General features: G+C 46.0%; 1 protein-coding gene and 1 pseudogene across 1 annotated transcript; both read right to left on the bottom strand.

Annotated features, from left to right (window-relative positions):
* LOC119273501 overlaps positions 1 to 9,556 on the bottom strand; it is a 27,141-nt pseudogene extending 17,585 nt beyond the window's left edge.
* Positions 9,557 to 10,316: 760 nt separating this feature from the next.
* On the bottom strand, positions 10,317 to 13,108 carry LOC119270511. Its single transcript, XM_037552514.1, has one exon. It carries the CDS (start codon positions 13,090 to 13,092, stop codon positions 11,176 to 11,178), a length of 1,917 nt encoding a protein of 638 aa, XP_037408411.1. The 5' UTR covers positions 13,093 to 13,108; the 3' UTR covers positions 10,317 to 11,175.
* Positions 13,109 to 14,019: the final 911 nt, after the last annotated feature.

Raw genomic sequence — 14,019 nt, 5'->3', positions numbered from 1 at the left:
TTAAATTTGAATTTTTAAAAATTTGTGTGAATCACTAGTTTATGAAAAACTTTACTATAAAAATAGAAATTTTTTTCTATTTATTTTTTATTTATACTTACAACTAAATACTTATAGTTTTTTAGTGATTTCTTTTTGCTTTTAGGTCACAAAAATTATAAACTTTCTGTTAGTGCCATTAGTTTTAAAATTTTGAATAGTTTAAATTGGAATTTTATAAAATTTGTGTGAATCACTAGTTTATGAATAACTTTACTATAAAAATAGAATTTTTTTTCTTCTTTGCTATTTATTTTTTATTTATACTTACAATTAAATACTTATAGTTTGATTTTAGGTCACAAAAATTATATTCTTTTTGCTATTGAAGAATATTATAGTTTTTATTTTCATAAAAGTTTTGTAGTTCATTCTGTTTGCTATTAATTCATTCTTTGAGCTAAATGACTCTGAAATTGGAAAGCATTTCAAAATGAACTCTGAAAAGGTTGAAAGTTGGCATGGTATCATCATTTCACCCACATAGCATGTTCCAGAAAGTAGAGAGGGTTATGACAAAAACCTGATGCACTTCGTGTACAAAATGGACAATCACTTTCGAAGTATCAAAGTTTCGAACCATAAGACATCAAAGTTGGGATGGTATCATAATTTCACCCACATAGCATTTGCTTATTGCGGGAGAAAGTCTTCACTTTTTCTTTGCTTGTGTCATTTGCTTATTGCGCCGTAACCATGGATAATCTTCATTGTTTATCAGGATGCTTGGGTCAGCCTTGACATTGAAGGGAGGAATTTCATGAAACTTTTCATAATCTTCAGACATGTCTGTCTTGCCGTCCACTCCCAGGATGTCCCTTTTTCCTGAAAGAACTATGTGGCGCTTTGGCTCATCGTATGATGTATTCGCTTCCTTATCTTTTCTTTTTCTCGGTTTGGTAGACATGTCCTTCACATAGATAACATGTGCCACATCATTGGCTAGGACGAACGGTTCGTCAGTGTACCCAAGATTTTTCAGATCCACTGTTGTCATTCCGTACTGTGGGTCTACCTGTACCCCGCCGCCTAACAGATTGACCCATTTGCACTTAAACAAAGGGACCTTAAAATCAGGTCCGTAGTCAAGTTCCCATATGTCCACTATGTAACCATAATATGTGTCCTTTCCACTCTCGGTTGCTGCATCAAAGCGGACACCGCTGTTTTGGTTGGTGCTCTTTTGATCTTGGGCGATCGTGTAAAATGTATTCCCATTTATCTCGTATCCTTTGTAAGTCAATACAGTCAAAGATGGTCCCCTGGACAACAAGTACAACTCATCACAAACAGTGTTGTCACCTCTGAGACGTGTTTCCAACCAACTGCTGAAAGTCGTGATATGTTCACATGTAATCCAGTCGTCGCACTGCTCCGGGTGTTTGGAGCGCAGACTGTTCTTGTGTTAATCGACATACGGGGTCACCAAGGTAGAGTTCTGTAGAACTGTGTAGTGTGCTTGAGACCAAGAATATCCGTCCCTGCATATTATTGAGTCTCTTCCAAGAGTGCCTTTTCCAGTCAGTGTCCCCTCATACCGCGATTTAGGGAGACCTATCTTGTTAAGGCCAGGAATGAAGTCAACACAAAACCCGATAACATCCTCTGTTTGATGGCCCATGGAGATGCTTCCTTCTGGCCTAGCGCGGTTACAAACATATTTCTTTAGGACTCCCATGAACCTCTCAAAGGGGAACATATTATGTAGAAATACGGCCCCCAGGATGACAATCTCGTCGACTAGATGAACTAGGACGTGCGTCATGATATTGAAGAAGGATGGTGGGAACACTAGCTCGAAACTGACAAGACATTGCGCCACATCACTCCTTAGCCTTGGTACGATTTCTGGATCGATCACCTTCTGAGAGATTGCATTGAGGAATGCACATAGCTTCACAATGGCTAATCGGACGTTTTTCGGTAGAAGCCCCCTCAATGCAACCGGAAGCAGTTGCGTCATAATCACGTGGCAGTCATGAGACTTTAGGTTCTGAAACTTTTTCTCTGGCATATTTATTATTCCCTTTATATTCGACGAGAAGCCAGTCGTGACCTTCATACTGAGCAGGCATTCAAAGAAGATTTCTTTCTCTTCTTTCGTAAGAGCGTAGTTGGCAGGACCTTTATACTGCTTCGGAGGCATGCCGTCTTTTTCGTGCAAACGTTGCAGGTCCTCTCGTGCCTCAGGTGTATCTTTTGTCTTCCCATACACACCCAAGAAGCCTAGCAGGTTCACGCAAAGGTTCTTCGTCACGTGCATCACGTCAATTGAGGAGCGGACCTCTAGGTCTTTCCAGTAGGGTAGGTCCCAAAATATAGATTTCTTCTTCCACATGGGTGCGTGTCCCTCAGCGTCATTCGGAACAGCTAGTCCACCGGGACCCTTTCCAAAGATTACGTAGTGTAAATCATTGACCATAGCAAGCACGTGATCACCGGTGCGCATGGCGGGCTTCTTCCGGTGATCTGCCTCGCCTTTGAAATGCTTGCCTTTCTTTCGACATTGATGGTTGGTCGGAAGAAATCGACGATGGCCCAGGTACACATTCTTCCTGCATTTGTCCAGGTATATACTTTCAGTGTCATCTAAACAGTGCGTGCATGCGTGGTATCCTTTGTTTGTCTGTCTTGAAAGGTTACTAAGAGCGGGCCAATCGTTGATGGTCACAAACAGCAACGCCTTAAGGTTAAATTCCTCCTGTCTGTGCTCATCCCACGTACGTACACCGTTTCCATTCCACAGCTGTAAAAGTTCTTCAACTAATGGCCTTAGGTACACATCAATTTCGTTGCCGGGTTGCTTAGGGCCTTGGATGAGAACTGGCATCATAATGAACTTCCGCTTCATGCACATCCAAGGAGGAAGGTTATACATACATAGAGTCACGGGCCAGGTGCTGTGATTGCTGCTCTGCTCCCCGAAAGGATTAATGCCATCCGCGCTTAAAGCAAACCATACATTCCTTGGGTCCTTTGCAAACTCATCCCAGTACTTTCTCTCGATTTTTCTCCACTGCGACCCGTCAGCGGGTGCTCTCAACTTCCCATCTTTCTTTCGGTTCTCACTGTGCCATCGCATCAACTTGGCATGCTCTTCATTTCTGAACAGACGTTTCAACCGTGGTATTATAGGAGCATACCACATCACCTTCGCAGGAACCCTCTTCCTGAGGGGCTCGCCGTCAACATCACCAGGGTCATCTCGTCTGATCTTATACCGCAACGCACCGCATACCGGGCATGCGTTCAGATCCTTGTATGCACCGCGGTAGAGGATGCAGTCATTAGGGCATGCATGTATCTTCTCCACCTCCAATCCTAGAGGGCATACGACCTTCTTTGCTGTGTATGTACTGTCGGGCAATTCGTTATCCTTTGGAAGCTTCTTCTTCAATATTTTCAGTAGCTTCTCAAATCCTTTGTCAGCCACAGCATTCTCTGCCTTCCACTGCAGCAATTCCAGTACGGTACCGAGCTTTGTGTTGCCATCTTCGCAATTGGGGTATAACCCTTTTTTGTGATCCTCTAACATGCGATCGAACTTCAGCTTCTCCTTTTGACTAATGCATTGCGTCCTTGCATCGACAATGACCCGGCGGAGATCATCATCATCGGGCACATCGTCTGGTTCCTCTTGATCTTTAGCAGCTTCACCCGTGGCAGCATCATTGGGCACATCGTCTGGTTCCTCTTGATCTTCACCAGCTCCCCCCGTTGCAGCATCACCGTATTCAGGGGGCACATAGTTGTCATCGTACTCTTCTTCTTCGCCGCTTCCATCATAACCCCTATTTCTCCGTGCCTCGTCCAAACATTATAGTGTGGCATGAAACCCTTGTAAAGCAGGTGGGAGTGAAGGATTTTCCGGTTAGAGTAAGACCTCGTATTCCCACATTCAGTGCATGGACAACACATAAAACCATTCTGCTTGTTTGCCTCCGCCGCATCGAGAAACTCATGCACGCCCTTAATGTACTCGCGGGTGTGTCTGTCACCGTACATCCATTGTCGGTTCATCTGCGTGCATTATATATAATTAAGTGTCCAAATTAATAGAAGTTCATCATCACATTAAAACCAAAGTGCATCTAACAACATATAGCTCTCCAGAGCATCTAATTAATTAAACCATACATTGAAACTATGTAAAACATTTCAATGCGAAAACAAATGTGATCATAATCGCAACCAAGGTAACAATTGATCCAACGGCATAATGATACCAAGCCTCGGTATGAATGGCATATTTTCTAATATTTCTAATCTTCAAGCGCATTGCATCCATCTTGATCTTGTGATCATCGACGACATCCGCAACATGCAACTCCAATATCATCTTCTCCTCCTCAATTTTTTTTATTTTTTCCTTCAACAAATTGTTTTCTTCTTCAACTAAATTTAACCTCTCGAAAATAGGGTCGGTTGGCATTTCCGATTCACATACATCCTAGATAAATAAAATCTCTGTCACGTTGGTCGGCATAATTTTCATAAACAATAAATGAACCAATAGTTATAAAAATAATATAAATACCAAATCCGAATCATAGACAGGACGAGGGCTGACGGGGGCGGATACCAAAACCATCGCACTATATAAGATGCAATAATAAATGTAAGAAAATGATACAAGTATCTATCTAAACATACAAGTAAGAATATTTTTCCTTTCAGAAAGAAGATAAGAACAAGAGGCTCACCACGGTGGTGTCGGTGATGAGATCGGCGCGGGTGATCGACGGCGGTGAAGACGGGGACGGGGCGTGACGGACCGCTAAATCTAGACAAATCTCGAGGAAAATGGAGCTTGGAGGTCGAGCTTGAGAGGAGAAAGCTTAAGTAGTGTGGCTCGGGCATTCCATTGAACACCTCATGTGCATAGGAGGTGAGCTAGAGCACCATAAAGCCCTCTCCCACTCGGCCAGAAAAAACAGAGCACTGTGCTCTGCTCTTGCGCGAGGGGGTATGTATAGGCACTTCATTGGTCCTGGTTGGTGGCATGAACCGGGACTAAAGGGGAGCCTTTGATCCCGGTTCAAGCCACCAACCGGGACCAATGGTGGTGGGCCAGGAGCGAGGCCCATTGGTCCCGGTTCATCCCACCAACCGGGACCAAAAGGTCAAACGAACCGGGACCAATGGCCCACGTGGCCCGGCCGGCCCCCGGGGCTCACGAACCGGGACCAATGCCCACATTGGTCCCGGTTCTACACTGAACCGGGACTAATGGGCTGAGCCGGCCTGGACCATAGCCCTGTTTTCTACTAGTGGGTTATGAACATATTTCTTTAAGACTCCCATGAACCTCTTAAAGGGGAACATATTGTGTAGAAATACAGGACCCAAAACGTTAATCTCTTCGCATAGGTGAACTAGGACGTTCGTCATGATGTTGAAGAAGGATGGTGGGAACACCAACTCGAAACTGACAAGACATTGCACCAAATCATTCTCTAACCTTGGTATGATTTCTGGATCGATTACCTTCTGAGAGATTGCATTGAGAAATGCACATAGCTTCACAATGGCTAATCGAACGTTTTTTGGTAGAAGCCCCCTCAATGCAACCGGAAGCAGTTGCATCATAATCACGTGGCAGTCATGAGACTTTAGGTTCTGAAACTTTTTCTCTGCCATGTTTATTATTCCCTTTATATTCGACGAGAAGCCAGACGGTACCTTAATACTAAGCAGGCATTCAAAGAAGATTTCCTTCTCTTCTTTGGTAAGAGCGTAGCTTGCATGACCCTGATGTATGCCGTCTTTTCCGTGCATACGTTGCTGGTCCTCCCGTGCCTCAGGTGTATCTTTTGTCTTCCCATACACGCCCAAGAAGCCAAGCAGGGTCACACAAAGATTCTTCGTCACGTGCATCATGTTGATTGCGGAGCGGACCTCTAGGTCTTTCCAATAGGGCAGGTCCCAAAATATAGATTTCTTCTTCCACATGGGTGCGCGTCCGTCAGCGTCATTCGGAACAGTTTGTCCACCAGGACCCTTTCCAAAGACCACCTTCAAATCCTTGACCATATCATGTACATCAGCACCAGTACGGTGGCGAGGCTTCGTCCGGTGATCCGCGTCACCGGAGAAATGCTTGCCTTTCTTTCTTACGAGATGCCTGCTCGAAAGAAATCGACAATGTCCCAGGTACACATTCTTCTTACAATTAGCCAAATATATACTGTCGGTATCGTCCAAACAGTGCGTGCATGCGCGGTATCCCTTGTTTGTCTGTCCTGAAAGATTACTGAGAGCAGGCCAATCATTGATGGTCACGAACAGCAACGCCTTTAGGTCAAATTCTTCCCCCATGTGCTCATCCCACGCACGTACACCTGTTCCATTCCACAGTTGTAAGAGTTCTTCAACTAATGGCCTTAGGTACACATCAATGTCGTTGCCGGGTTGCTTAGGGCCTTGGATGAGCACTGGCATCATAATGAAATTCCCGCTTCATGCACAACCAAGGAGGAAGGTTATACAAACATAGAGTCACAGGCCAGGTGCTATGGTTGCTGCTCTACTCCCCAAAAGGATTAATGCCATCTGCACTTAGACCAAACCATATGTTCCTTGCGTCATCTGCAAACTCCTTCCCGTACTTTCTTTCGATTTTTCTCCACTGCGACCCATCAGCGGGTACTCTCAACTTTCCGTCTTTCTTACGGTCTTCTCTGTGCCATCGCATCGCCTTGGCATGCTCTTTGTTTTGGAACAAACATTTCAACCGTGGTATTATAGGAGCATACCACATCACCTTGGCAGGAATCTTCTTCCTGGGGCGCTCGCCCTCGACATCACCAGGGTCATCGCGGCTGATCTTATAGCGCAATGCACCGCATACCGGGCAAGCGTTCAAATCCTCGTACTTATGGCGATAGAGGATGCAATCATTAGGGCATGCATGTATTTTCTGCACCTCTAACCCTAGAGGGCAGACAGCCTTGTTTGCTTGGTACGTACTCTCGGGCAATTCGTTGTCCTTTGGAAGCATATCCTTTATCATTATCAGCAACTTTCCAAATCCCTTGTCAGATACACCATTCTCTGCCTTCAATTGCAGCAATTCCAGTGTGGTGCCCAGCTTTTTCTTGTCACCTTCGCAATTCGGGTACAACAATTTTTTGTGATCCTCTAACATGCGCTGCAACTTCTTCTTCTCCAAATCACTTGCGCAGTTTCTCTTTGCATCGGCAATGGCCCGACCTAGATCATCAACGGGCTCATCTGATGCCTCTTCTTCAGCTTCTTCCCGCATTGCCGGCTCAGCTTCTTCCTGCATTACCGGCTCAGCTTCTTCCCTCATTGTTGTATCATCGTATTCAGGGAACCCATGTCCAGGATAGCTGTCGTCGTCCTCTTCTTCTTCATTTTCTTCCATCATAACCCCTCTTTCTCCATGCTTGGTCCAAACATTAGTGGGGCATGAAACCGGACTCAAACAGGTGGACGTGAATGGTTCTTGACGTAGAGTAATTGTGACCATTCTTACAGCCAGCACATGGACAATGCATAAAACCATCCGCTTGCTTGTTTGCCTCAGCCGCAAGCAGAAAAGTACGCACGCCATTAATGAACTCGGGAGAGCATCGGTCATTGTACATCCATTGCCGGCTCATCTTCAATACACAACACCGAAAATATCAAATTAATACAATACATAAAGTTCATAAATAAAGAGCATACAACACTTCAATGCAACAAACAAATAACTCTCTAGCTAAAGAATTTAAATGCAACAACAAATGCGATCAAGATCGCAACTAAGGTAACAATTGATCCAACAGCATAATGATACCAAGCCTCACTATGAATGGCATATTTTCTAATCTTTCTAATCTTCAAGCGCATTTTCTCCATCTTAATCTTGTGATCATCGACGACATCGGCAACATGCAACTCCAATTCCATCTTCTCCCCCTCAATTCTTTTCAATTTTTCCTTCAAATCCTCGTTTTCTCTTTCAACTAAATTTAACCTCTCGACAATAGGGTCGGTTGGAATTTCGGGTTCAACTACCTCCTACATACAAATATCTATGTCAACTTGATGGGCATAATTTGTCATAAACACGAAATGCAATGAATAGTTTTAAAAGAGAATATACCACATCCGAATCATAATCCGGACGAGGGCCGACGGGGACGGATATCAAAACCATGGCACTATGCATAACAAACAACGTATGGGTAAGATAATTATACGAGTAACTATATATCCAAATCACACAAACATCATTTTTTATATAAAACTTCATGAACAAGAGGCTCACCACAAGGTGGTGCCGGCGACGGGACGTTGCGAGCGATCGACGGTGGTTACGACGGAGATTTAGAAGGTACTAAGTAAACCACACCTACATATGCAAAACTAAGTGTTATTTTTGACCTCAAATTGCATATAAATCAAATACTAGCACATATATATAATTCCTCCCAATTTACTAAACTCAAAAATCAATCACTATATAAAGTATTGCACGAGCTAATCTAGCAATGAGAGATGAAAGGAAAGAGTTCTAACCTTTGTGATCATTTGAATGTATGGGGGCCTTCAAATCTGGGGCAAAATGTGTGATGAGCTTGAGAGGAAGAGGGGAAAGAACAGAGAGGAGAGGGGAAAGGGGAAGAACAGAGCGAGCTCGGGTGGACGAATGGTCTATGTAGGACGACCTTTAGTACCGGTTCGTGATACGACCCGGTACTAAAGGTGCTGGAGGGGTCCCGGACTGACAACATCCTGCCACCACTCACTTTAGTACCGGTTCGTGGCACGAACCGGTGCTAAAGGTTCGCCATGAACCGGTACTAATGAGAGCAGCCCGGCTAGCCGTTGGAACCGGCACTAATGTACACATTAGTGCCGGCTCAAATTCAAACCGGCACTAATGTGCTTCACGTTTGACCCTTTTTCTACTAGTGAAGTAATCTATTTCTGAAAATCCGGAAATTTATATGTGAATACCTGGAATAAACGGGAACTTAGGAACGAAAGGACGTAGCAAGCCTTTCTGGATTTTCCAATCCGCTGGATTTATGCTTGCTGCTTCAATCTTTCTTCGGTGAAGGGACAGGGATATCCACGTACTGAAATAAAACCAAGTCAACCTTCATTTCACTCGCATACGTCGTACCTAATCTTGAGAAGTCAACTGCATTCACAGGTCCTAAATTCTAAGTCATGGCTCTTGATTGAGAAAACTTCTAACTCTATCTCCCTTTCCAGGGCAAAAGGTTTGCATGGCTCCGAATCATTAAACTCGGTAGTATTCATCAACAAGTTTTAGGATCTATTTGAACTTTTGAAGCTACAGATCTCTTGCAACTAGCTGCAAACTTCGCATGAAGCTGCATATGGTTTCACTTGTAAACACTACAAAAATCATGCATTCTGATGTTCATTAAGACGGAAACAAGAGCTGACCTTGAGTGCTGCGGCACCGCCACCGTATCCGCTGTACTGGAGTCTGGACAGCGCGCATGGTTGATGGCTTCGTCCCGGCGGTGGCCATAATGCTGACTTTATTGGATGGAGCTGAGGGAGAATGAAGCTAGATCAAGACGTGTGACTGGGTATGCATATAAGGCACACTTGCAATTTGCAAAGACAGGTGACTTGGTTTCAAAGAGTTTGACCGGGAACTAGATGATAGCTCTTGGAAATTTGAATAGGGAACGACTAAGTACTACTACTAGTAACACTTATTTAAGCACAAGTTGAGGTTTGACTATGATTACTTACATCATAATTTGCGAGTGCGAGAGTGTTCCTCTCGTGGGCCCGGCCGACCAACTGCGTGACAGCATGTCGGTCCCATCGGCAATCAGGATCGTGAATGAACATAGTTCCATTTCGGATCCAGAATGGACTTCAGATTTCCAGTTCTCGCTGCTGCATCGTCTCCTAATATTGATTTCAGACAGAGCTTCTGCAAATGTGCCCAGCCTGACTGCACGTGCATCTACTCACCCAGAGTTGAAAAACAAAACGAACAACTTTCAAATTTCACGAAACAGGCTCTCGTCCCGCTTTGTAGATAAAGCACAGACCACGGTGCACGGCCGAACAGCTTTCAAATTTCAGTAGCCTCTCCCTTAAACTCCAGAACATAACAAAATGCATACTGCATTGCAGGTTTACTATCCCAGCCTCCTCAGCACCATCTCTGACGGAGAAATATAACATAACATCCAAAGGACAGGTAAGGATCCACAAAGCATCCCACATTTCATATCCACCCATTCATCATGGTCCAAGCAGAATGTAATATATATTTTCGAATGATAAATATCATTATTTTCCATTCCAAAACACGGTGGTTACCGTTCCATACAACAGGAGCATACTAGTAACAACAGACTTGATTATTACAGACATCACCCCAGCTCTGTGAAACCGCATTGTGTTGTGCAGCACCTCCCTATTCGGGGAGCAAAGTAATAACAAACTTGATTATTGTTATTGCAGCACCTCAGCTCTTCAACCCAGAAAAGCGTATCAGATATAAGTTCCCTGTAGAAAATGCCAACAGAAGCATTTTCCAGCATACACTCTATAAACATGATAGCAATCTTATAAACATATGATGACCCAAACACAAAAGTACTCCCTCCGTTCTGAATTAGTTGTCGTAAGTATGGATGTATCTAGATGCATTTTAGTTCTAGATACATCCGTTTCTGCGACGAGTAATTTGGAACGGAGGGAGTAGGATACAAAGCGCTGTCAATGATCAGGAGCGTCAGTTAAAAGTGGCACCTCTCAGCTTCAGTCTGAAGCTCACAATGTAGAGGAGCTTCAGAATTCCAGTAGTCCTCAGACACAGCTTCAAAGTTGGCTTCAGACACAGCTTCTGAGGTTCAGAATTCTAGTCCTGGCTGCACCGTCGGCTTCAGACACAGCTTTTGAAAATGCAACCAGCATGAACCCAATGCAGAACGGTATATACAAACTTTATTATTTATTATTGCAGCACCTCAGTCAGTTCTTCAGCCCAGCAAGTGTATCTCTCAAGGGGAGCATAGTAATAAGAGACTTGATCATCGTCCCAACCAGCGAGCAAATTCCCCTGTTTTTCTGCCAAGGAAGTAAGTATGGTATTTTCCTTCCTTTTTAATGGCCGGAGCTTCTTCATTCCTCTTGGCGATAGTCTAAGCCAGCTCCATACTCCCACGCTTCAAGATACCGCTCCCATTGATATCTATCCCTCGGCGCCAAAGATTCAACCCAGGGCCGAACAGCCGGACCGAGAAAGCTGGAAAGGAAGGTGTAGTAACCAAGCATCACAAAGTGGCCAGACCAGTTGAGGATGACCCCAACTCCAACCTGCCTGAATATTTCAGGCAAGATCTGCGGCCGGCTGATCATGACCAGGCCCAACGTTTTCACCAGGGGTCCAAACTGTATCACATCCTGGAGAAACGGCCGGAGCACCGAGTCCCCAAGCTTCTGCATCGACTGGAAATTAGCAAAGAGAAGCTCATTGATAAATGTCGGCGAGATGTCCGTCCCCGGCCTCGTCGACATTGCTCTTTGGAACAGCCATGATGCGCTTAGGTTCGGCATGTAAGGGTTTAACAGCTTCAGACTCTGTGCATCCAGGAAATCTCCTGAAACCGCTTCGTACACGCCGTTGGACAGTCGGCCGAGGTGCCTTGTCAGGCTCCCAAACCCTCCGAATGAAACGGGTGACTGGATCCCACTGGCGTCGCCGACCTGTAAGATCCGGTCGAATGCGGCCGGCAACGGGCTGTCCCGGTAAGTCGGGAAGATCCCATATATGACTCTCCTTATGTCCAAGTTGTCAAGAACTGTATCCTGGTAACCAGGCATGAGATCCCAGAACATCTCCAAGAGCTCTTCCAGCTTCGGGCACCCGAACTGCGGATCGACATATGTGAACATGTATGTGGTACGATCAGTCGGACCGGAGCCGGCAGGAAATGCCTCCCAGAAGAGCTGCACTGATCCTCCTGAATCTCTACCAACACTCTTCACTGACGAGCTACTGAAGATAACATCACTCGTTGTGTTCTTCTCAAACCCACGAGCACAGGCACCGACAACAAGGCACAGTCCGTCCGGTCTCCTGCCGGAGCGGATCTGCCGCACGATCGGGGAGAAGTTGCCCATGGCATCGACGACGAGCCGGCAACGCAGACGATCACCGTCACTCAGTTGCAGCACCGCAAGATCATCGTGAACCGAAATGCTCGACACGCTTTTCCCCTCAAAGATTTCTCCTCCTGAGGAAATGAATCTGCCTTTCATGATCTCCACGAGCTTCGCCGGCGAAATCCCGAGGTGAAGGATGTCCTCCACCCATATCTCGCCTTTACCCTCGAAGCCGCATCGGTTGGGGTTGAAATCGCTGGTGACCACCTGCTCGGCCTCGGCCTCCGAGAGGATGCCGACCTGCACGATCTCCATGAGCTCCTTCCTGGAGATGTTCCACTCCTGCTCCCTCCCTTTGACGGCGCCCCTCTCGACGATCCCGACCCGGAGGCCTCTGTAGCTGAGCGCGGTGGCTATGAAGATGCCCAGCGTGCCGCCGCACACCAGCACGTCGAAGGTCTCCGCGCCGAGGTCGGCAGCCGCCGCCGGTGCCGGGCCTTGGACGCGGGTGACGATTTGCGGAGGGGCTTTGGAGGAGGAGGAAACTTCTAGGGGAGCTGAGCATATGCTGGAGCAGATTTGGTCCAGCCTTTTGAGCGCGTCGTATGAGTAGGCCCCGCCGGCGCCGCCGACCTCGTCGCCGGCTGAGGAAATCTTGTCCATGATCATCTGGGTTCTGGAGGGCGGCGGCTGGGCTTTATCCCCCGACGCCCTGACGCGCACGAGGCCGCGGCGGCACACCGGCGGCGTGAGGGCGAGGCGGCGGCCATGGCAAGAAGCACGGGGCAGCGGAGCGGTGGAAAGGGGAAGAGGCGGCATGAGGCGGGCTGGATTGGAATTTGGATTCGGCCACCTGCGCTGGGAGGGAGGGACATGGCTCGGGTCGGGTGGCTGGCTGGCGGGCGACGTGGTGCATCCCAGACCCAGCGCCATGCCGGCGAGCAGCAGAGCACCTCTCATCTCATTTTGTTCCACGGCGACATCCTCTCCTCTGCTTGGAGCCGGCCCATATCCACCGCACACAACACATCGGACGGCTCTCCTCTGCCCAATACGAGTACTTGCTGCTGCTTCTACTGAACTTGCTCGTTGAATTTTGAGAGGAAGCAGACCCTTTATTACAAACTAAACAGCTGAGATGACTAAATCACATGATACACCAACAAGCATTTTGATTTTGCTTTGGAGCTGGAAGATGCCAAATCTGAGTCCAGGTTTGCGGGTGTGGTGTTATTTGCTTGCTTCGGCATCCGAACCTTCGATCAGGGATCACATCACATACTGTGGTTTATAGCCCAGCTCTACAGTGAAAATAGCAGGATGGAAGGCTAATCTATCTTGGTTAAATATCTACTCCCTCAGTTTTTAAACAGGACAGTGATAACGTTCGAACGTTACCCTATGTTTATAAGCGACATATCCGAACGATTTGTAAATCCCTTCGATTCATCCCGCTCGCGAGTTCTTCCTTTAAAGTGGCCGACGTGGACAAAGGAACGAGCACATGCTGCATGCGTATGCCTCCAAACATGTTCCGATGTTTTGTAGCTCAAATTGCTGACATCAGCAAAATATTCCACCAATTTCAAAATTCAAAATGTTTTGTAGCTCAAACCATCGTTTTGATCGAAAAATTGTCTTCACATAAAAGATTTGTCACGACGAGACCTTTGAAACTAGATTTCATGTTGGTATATTTTGAAGACTTTTTCTCGGGTAAAAAGTTACCATGCTTAATGCAAGTTATCACGTCTATGCTATATAAGTTGCCACAATGTTTAAATAGGCAAATTCCGGGAATAAAAGTGACTTCTTCCGACTTTCTCCACACGTGCAAATGCACTAAAAGTGCAAAAAAAA

Source organism: Triticum dicoccoides, chromosome 3A, assembly GCF_002162155.2.
Source record: "Triticum dicoccoides isolate Atlit2015 ecotype Zavitan chromosome 3A, WEW_v2.0, whole genome shotgun sequence".
Classification (NCBI taxonomy): Eukaryota; Viridiplantae; Streptophyta; class Magnoliopsida; order Poales; family Poaceae; genus Triticum; species Triticum dicoccoides.
This window is presented reverse-complemented; position numbering and strand designations above follow the sequence as displayed.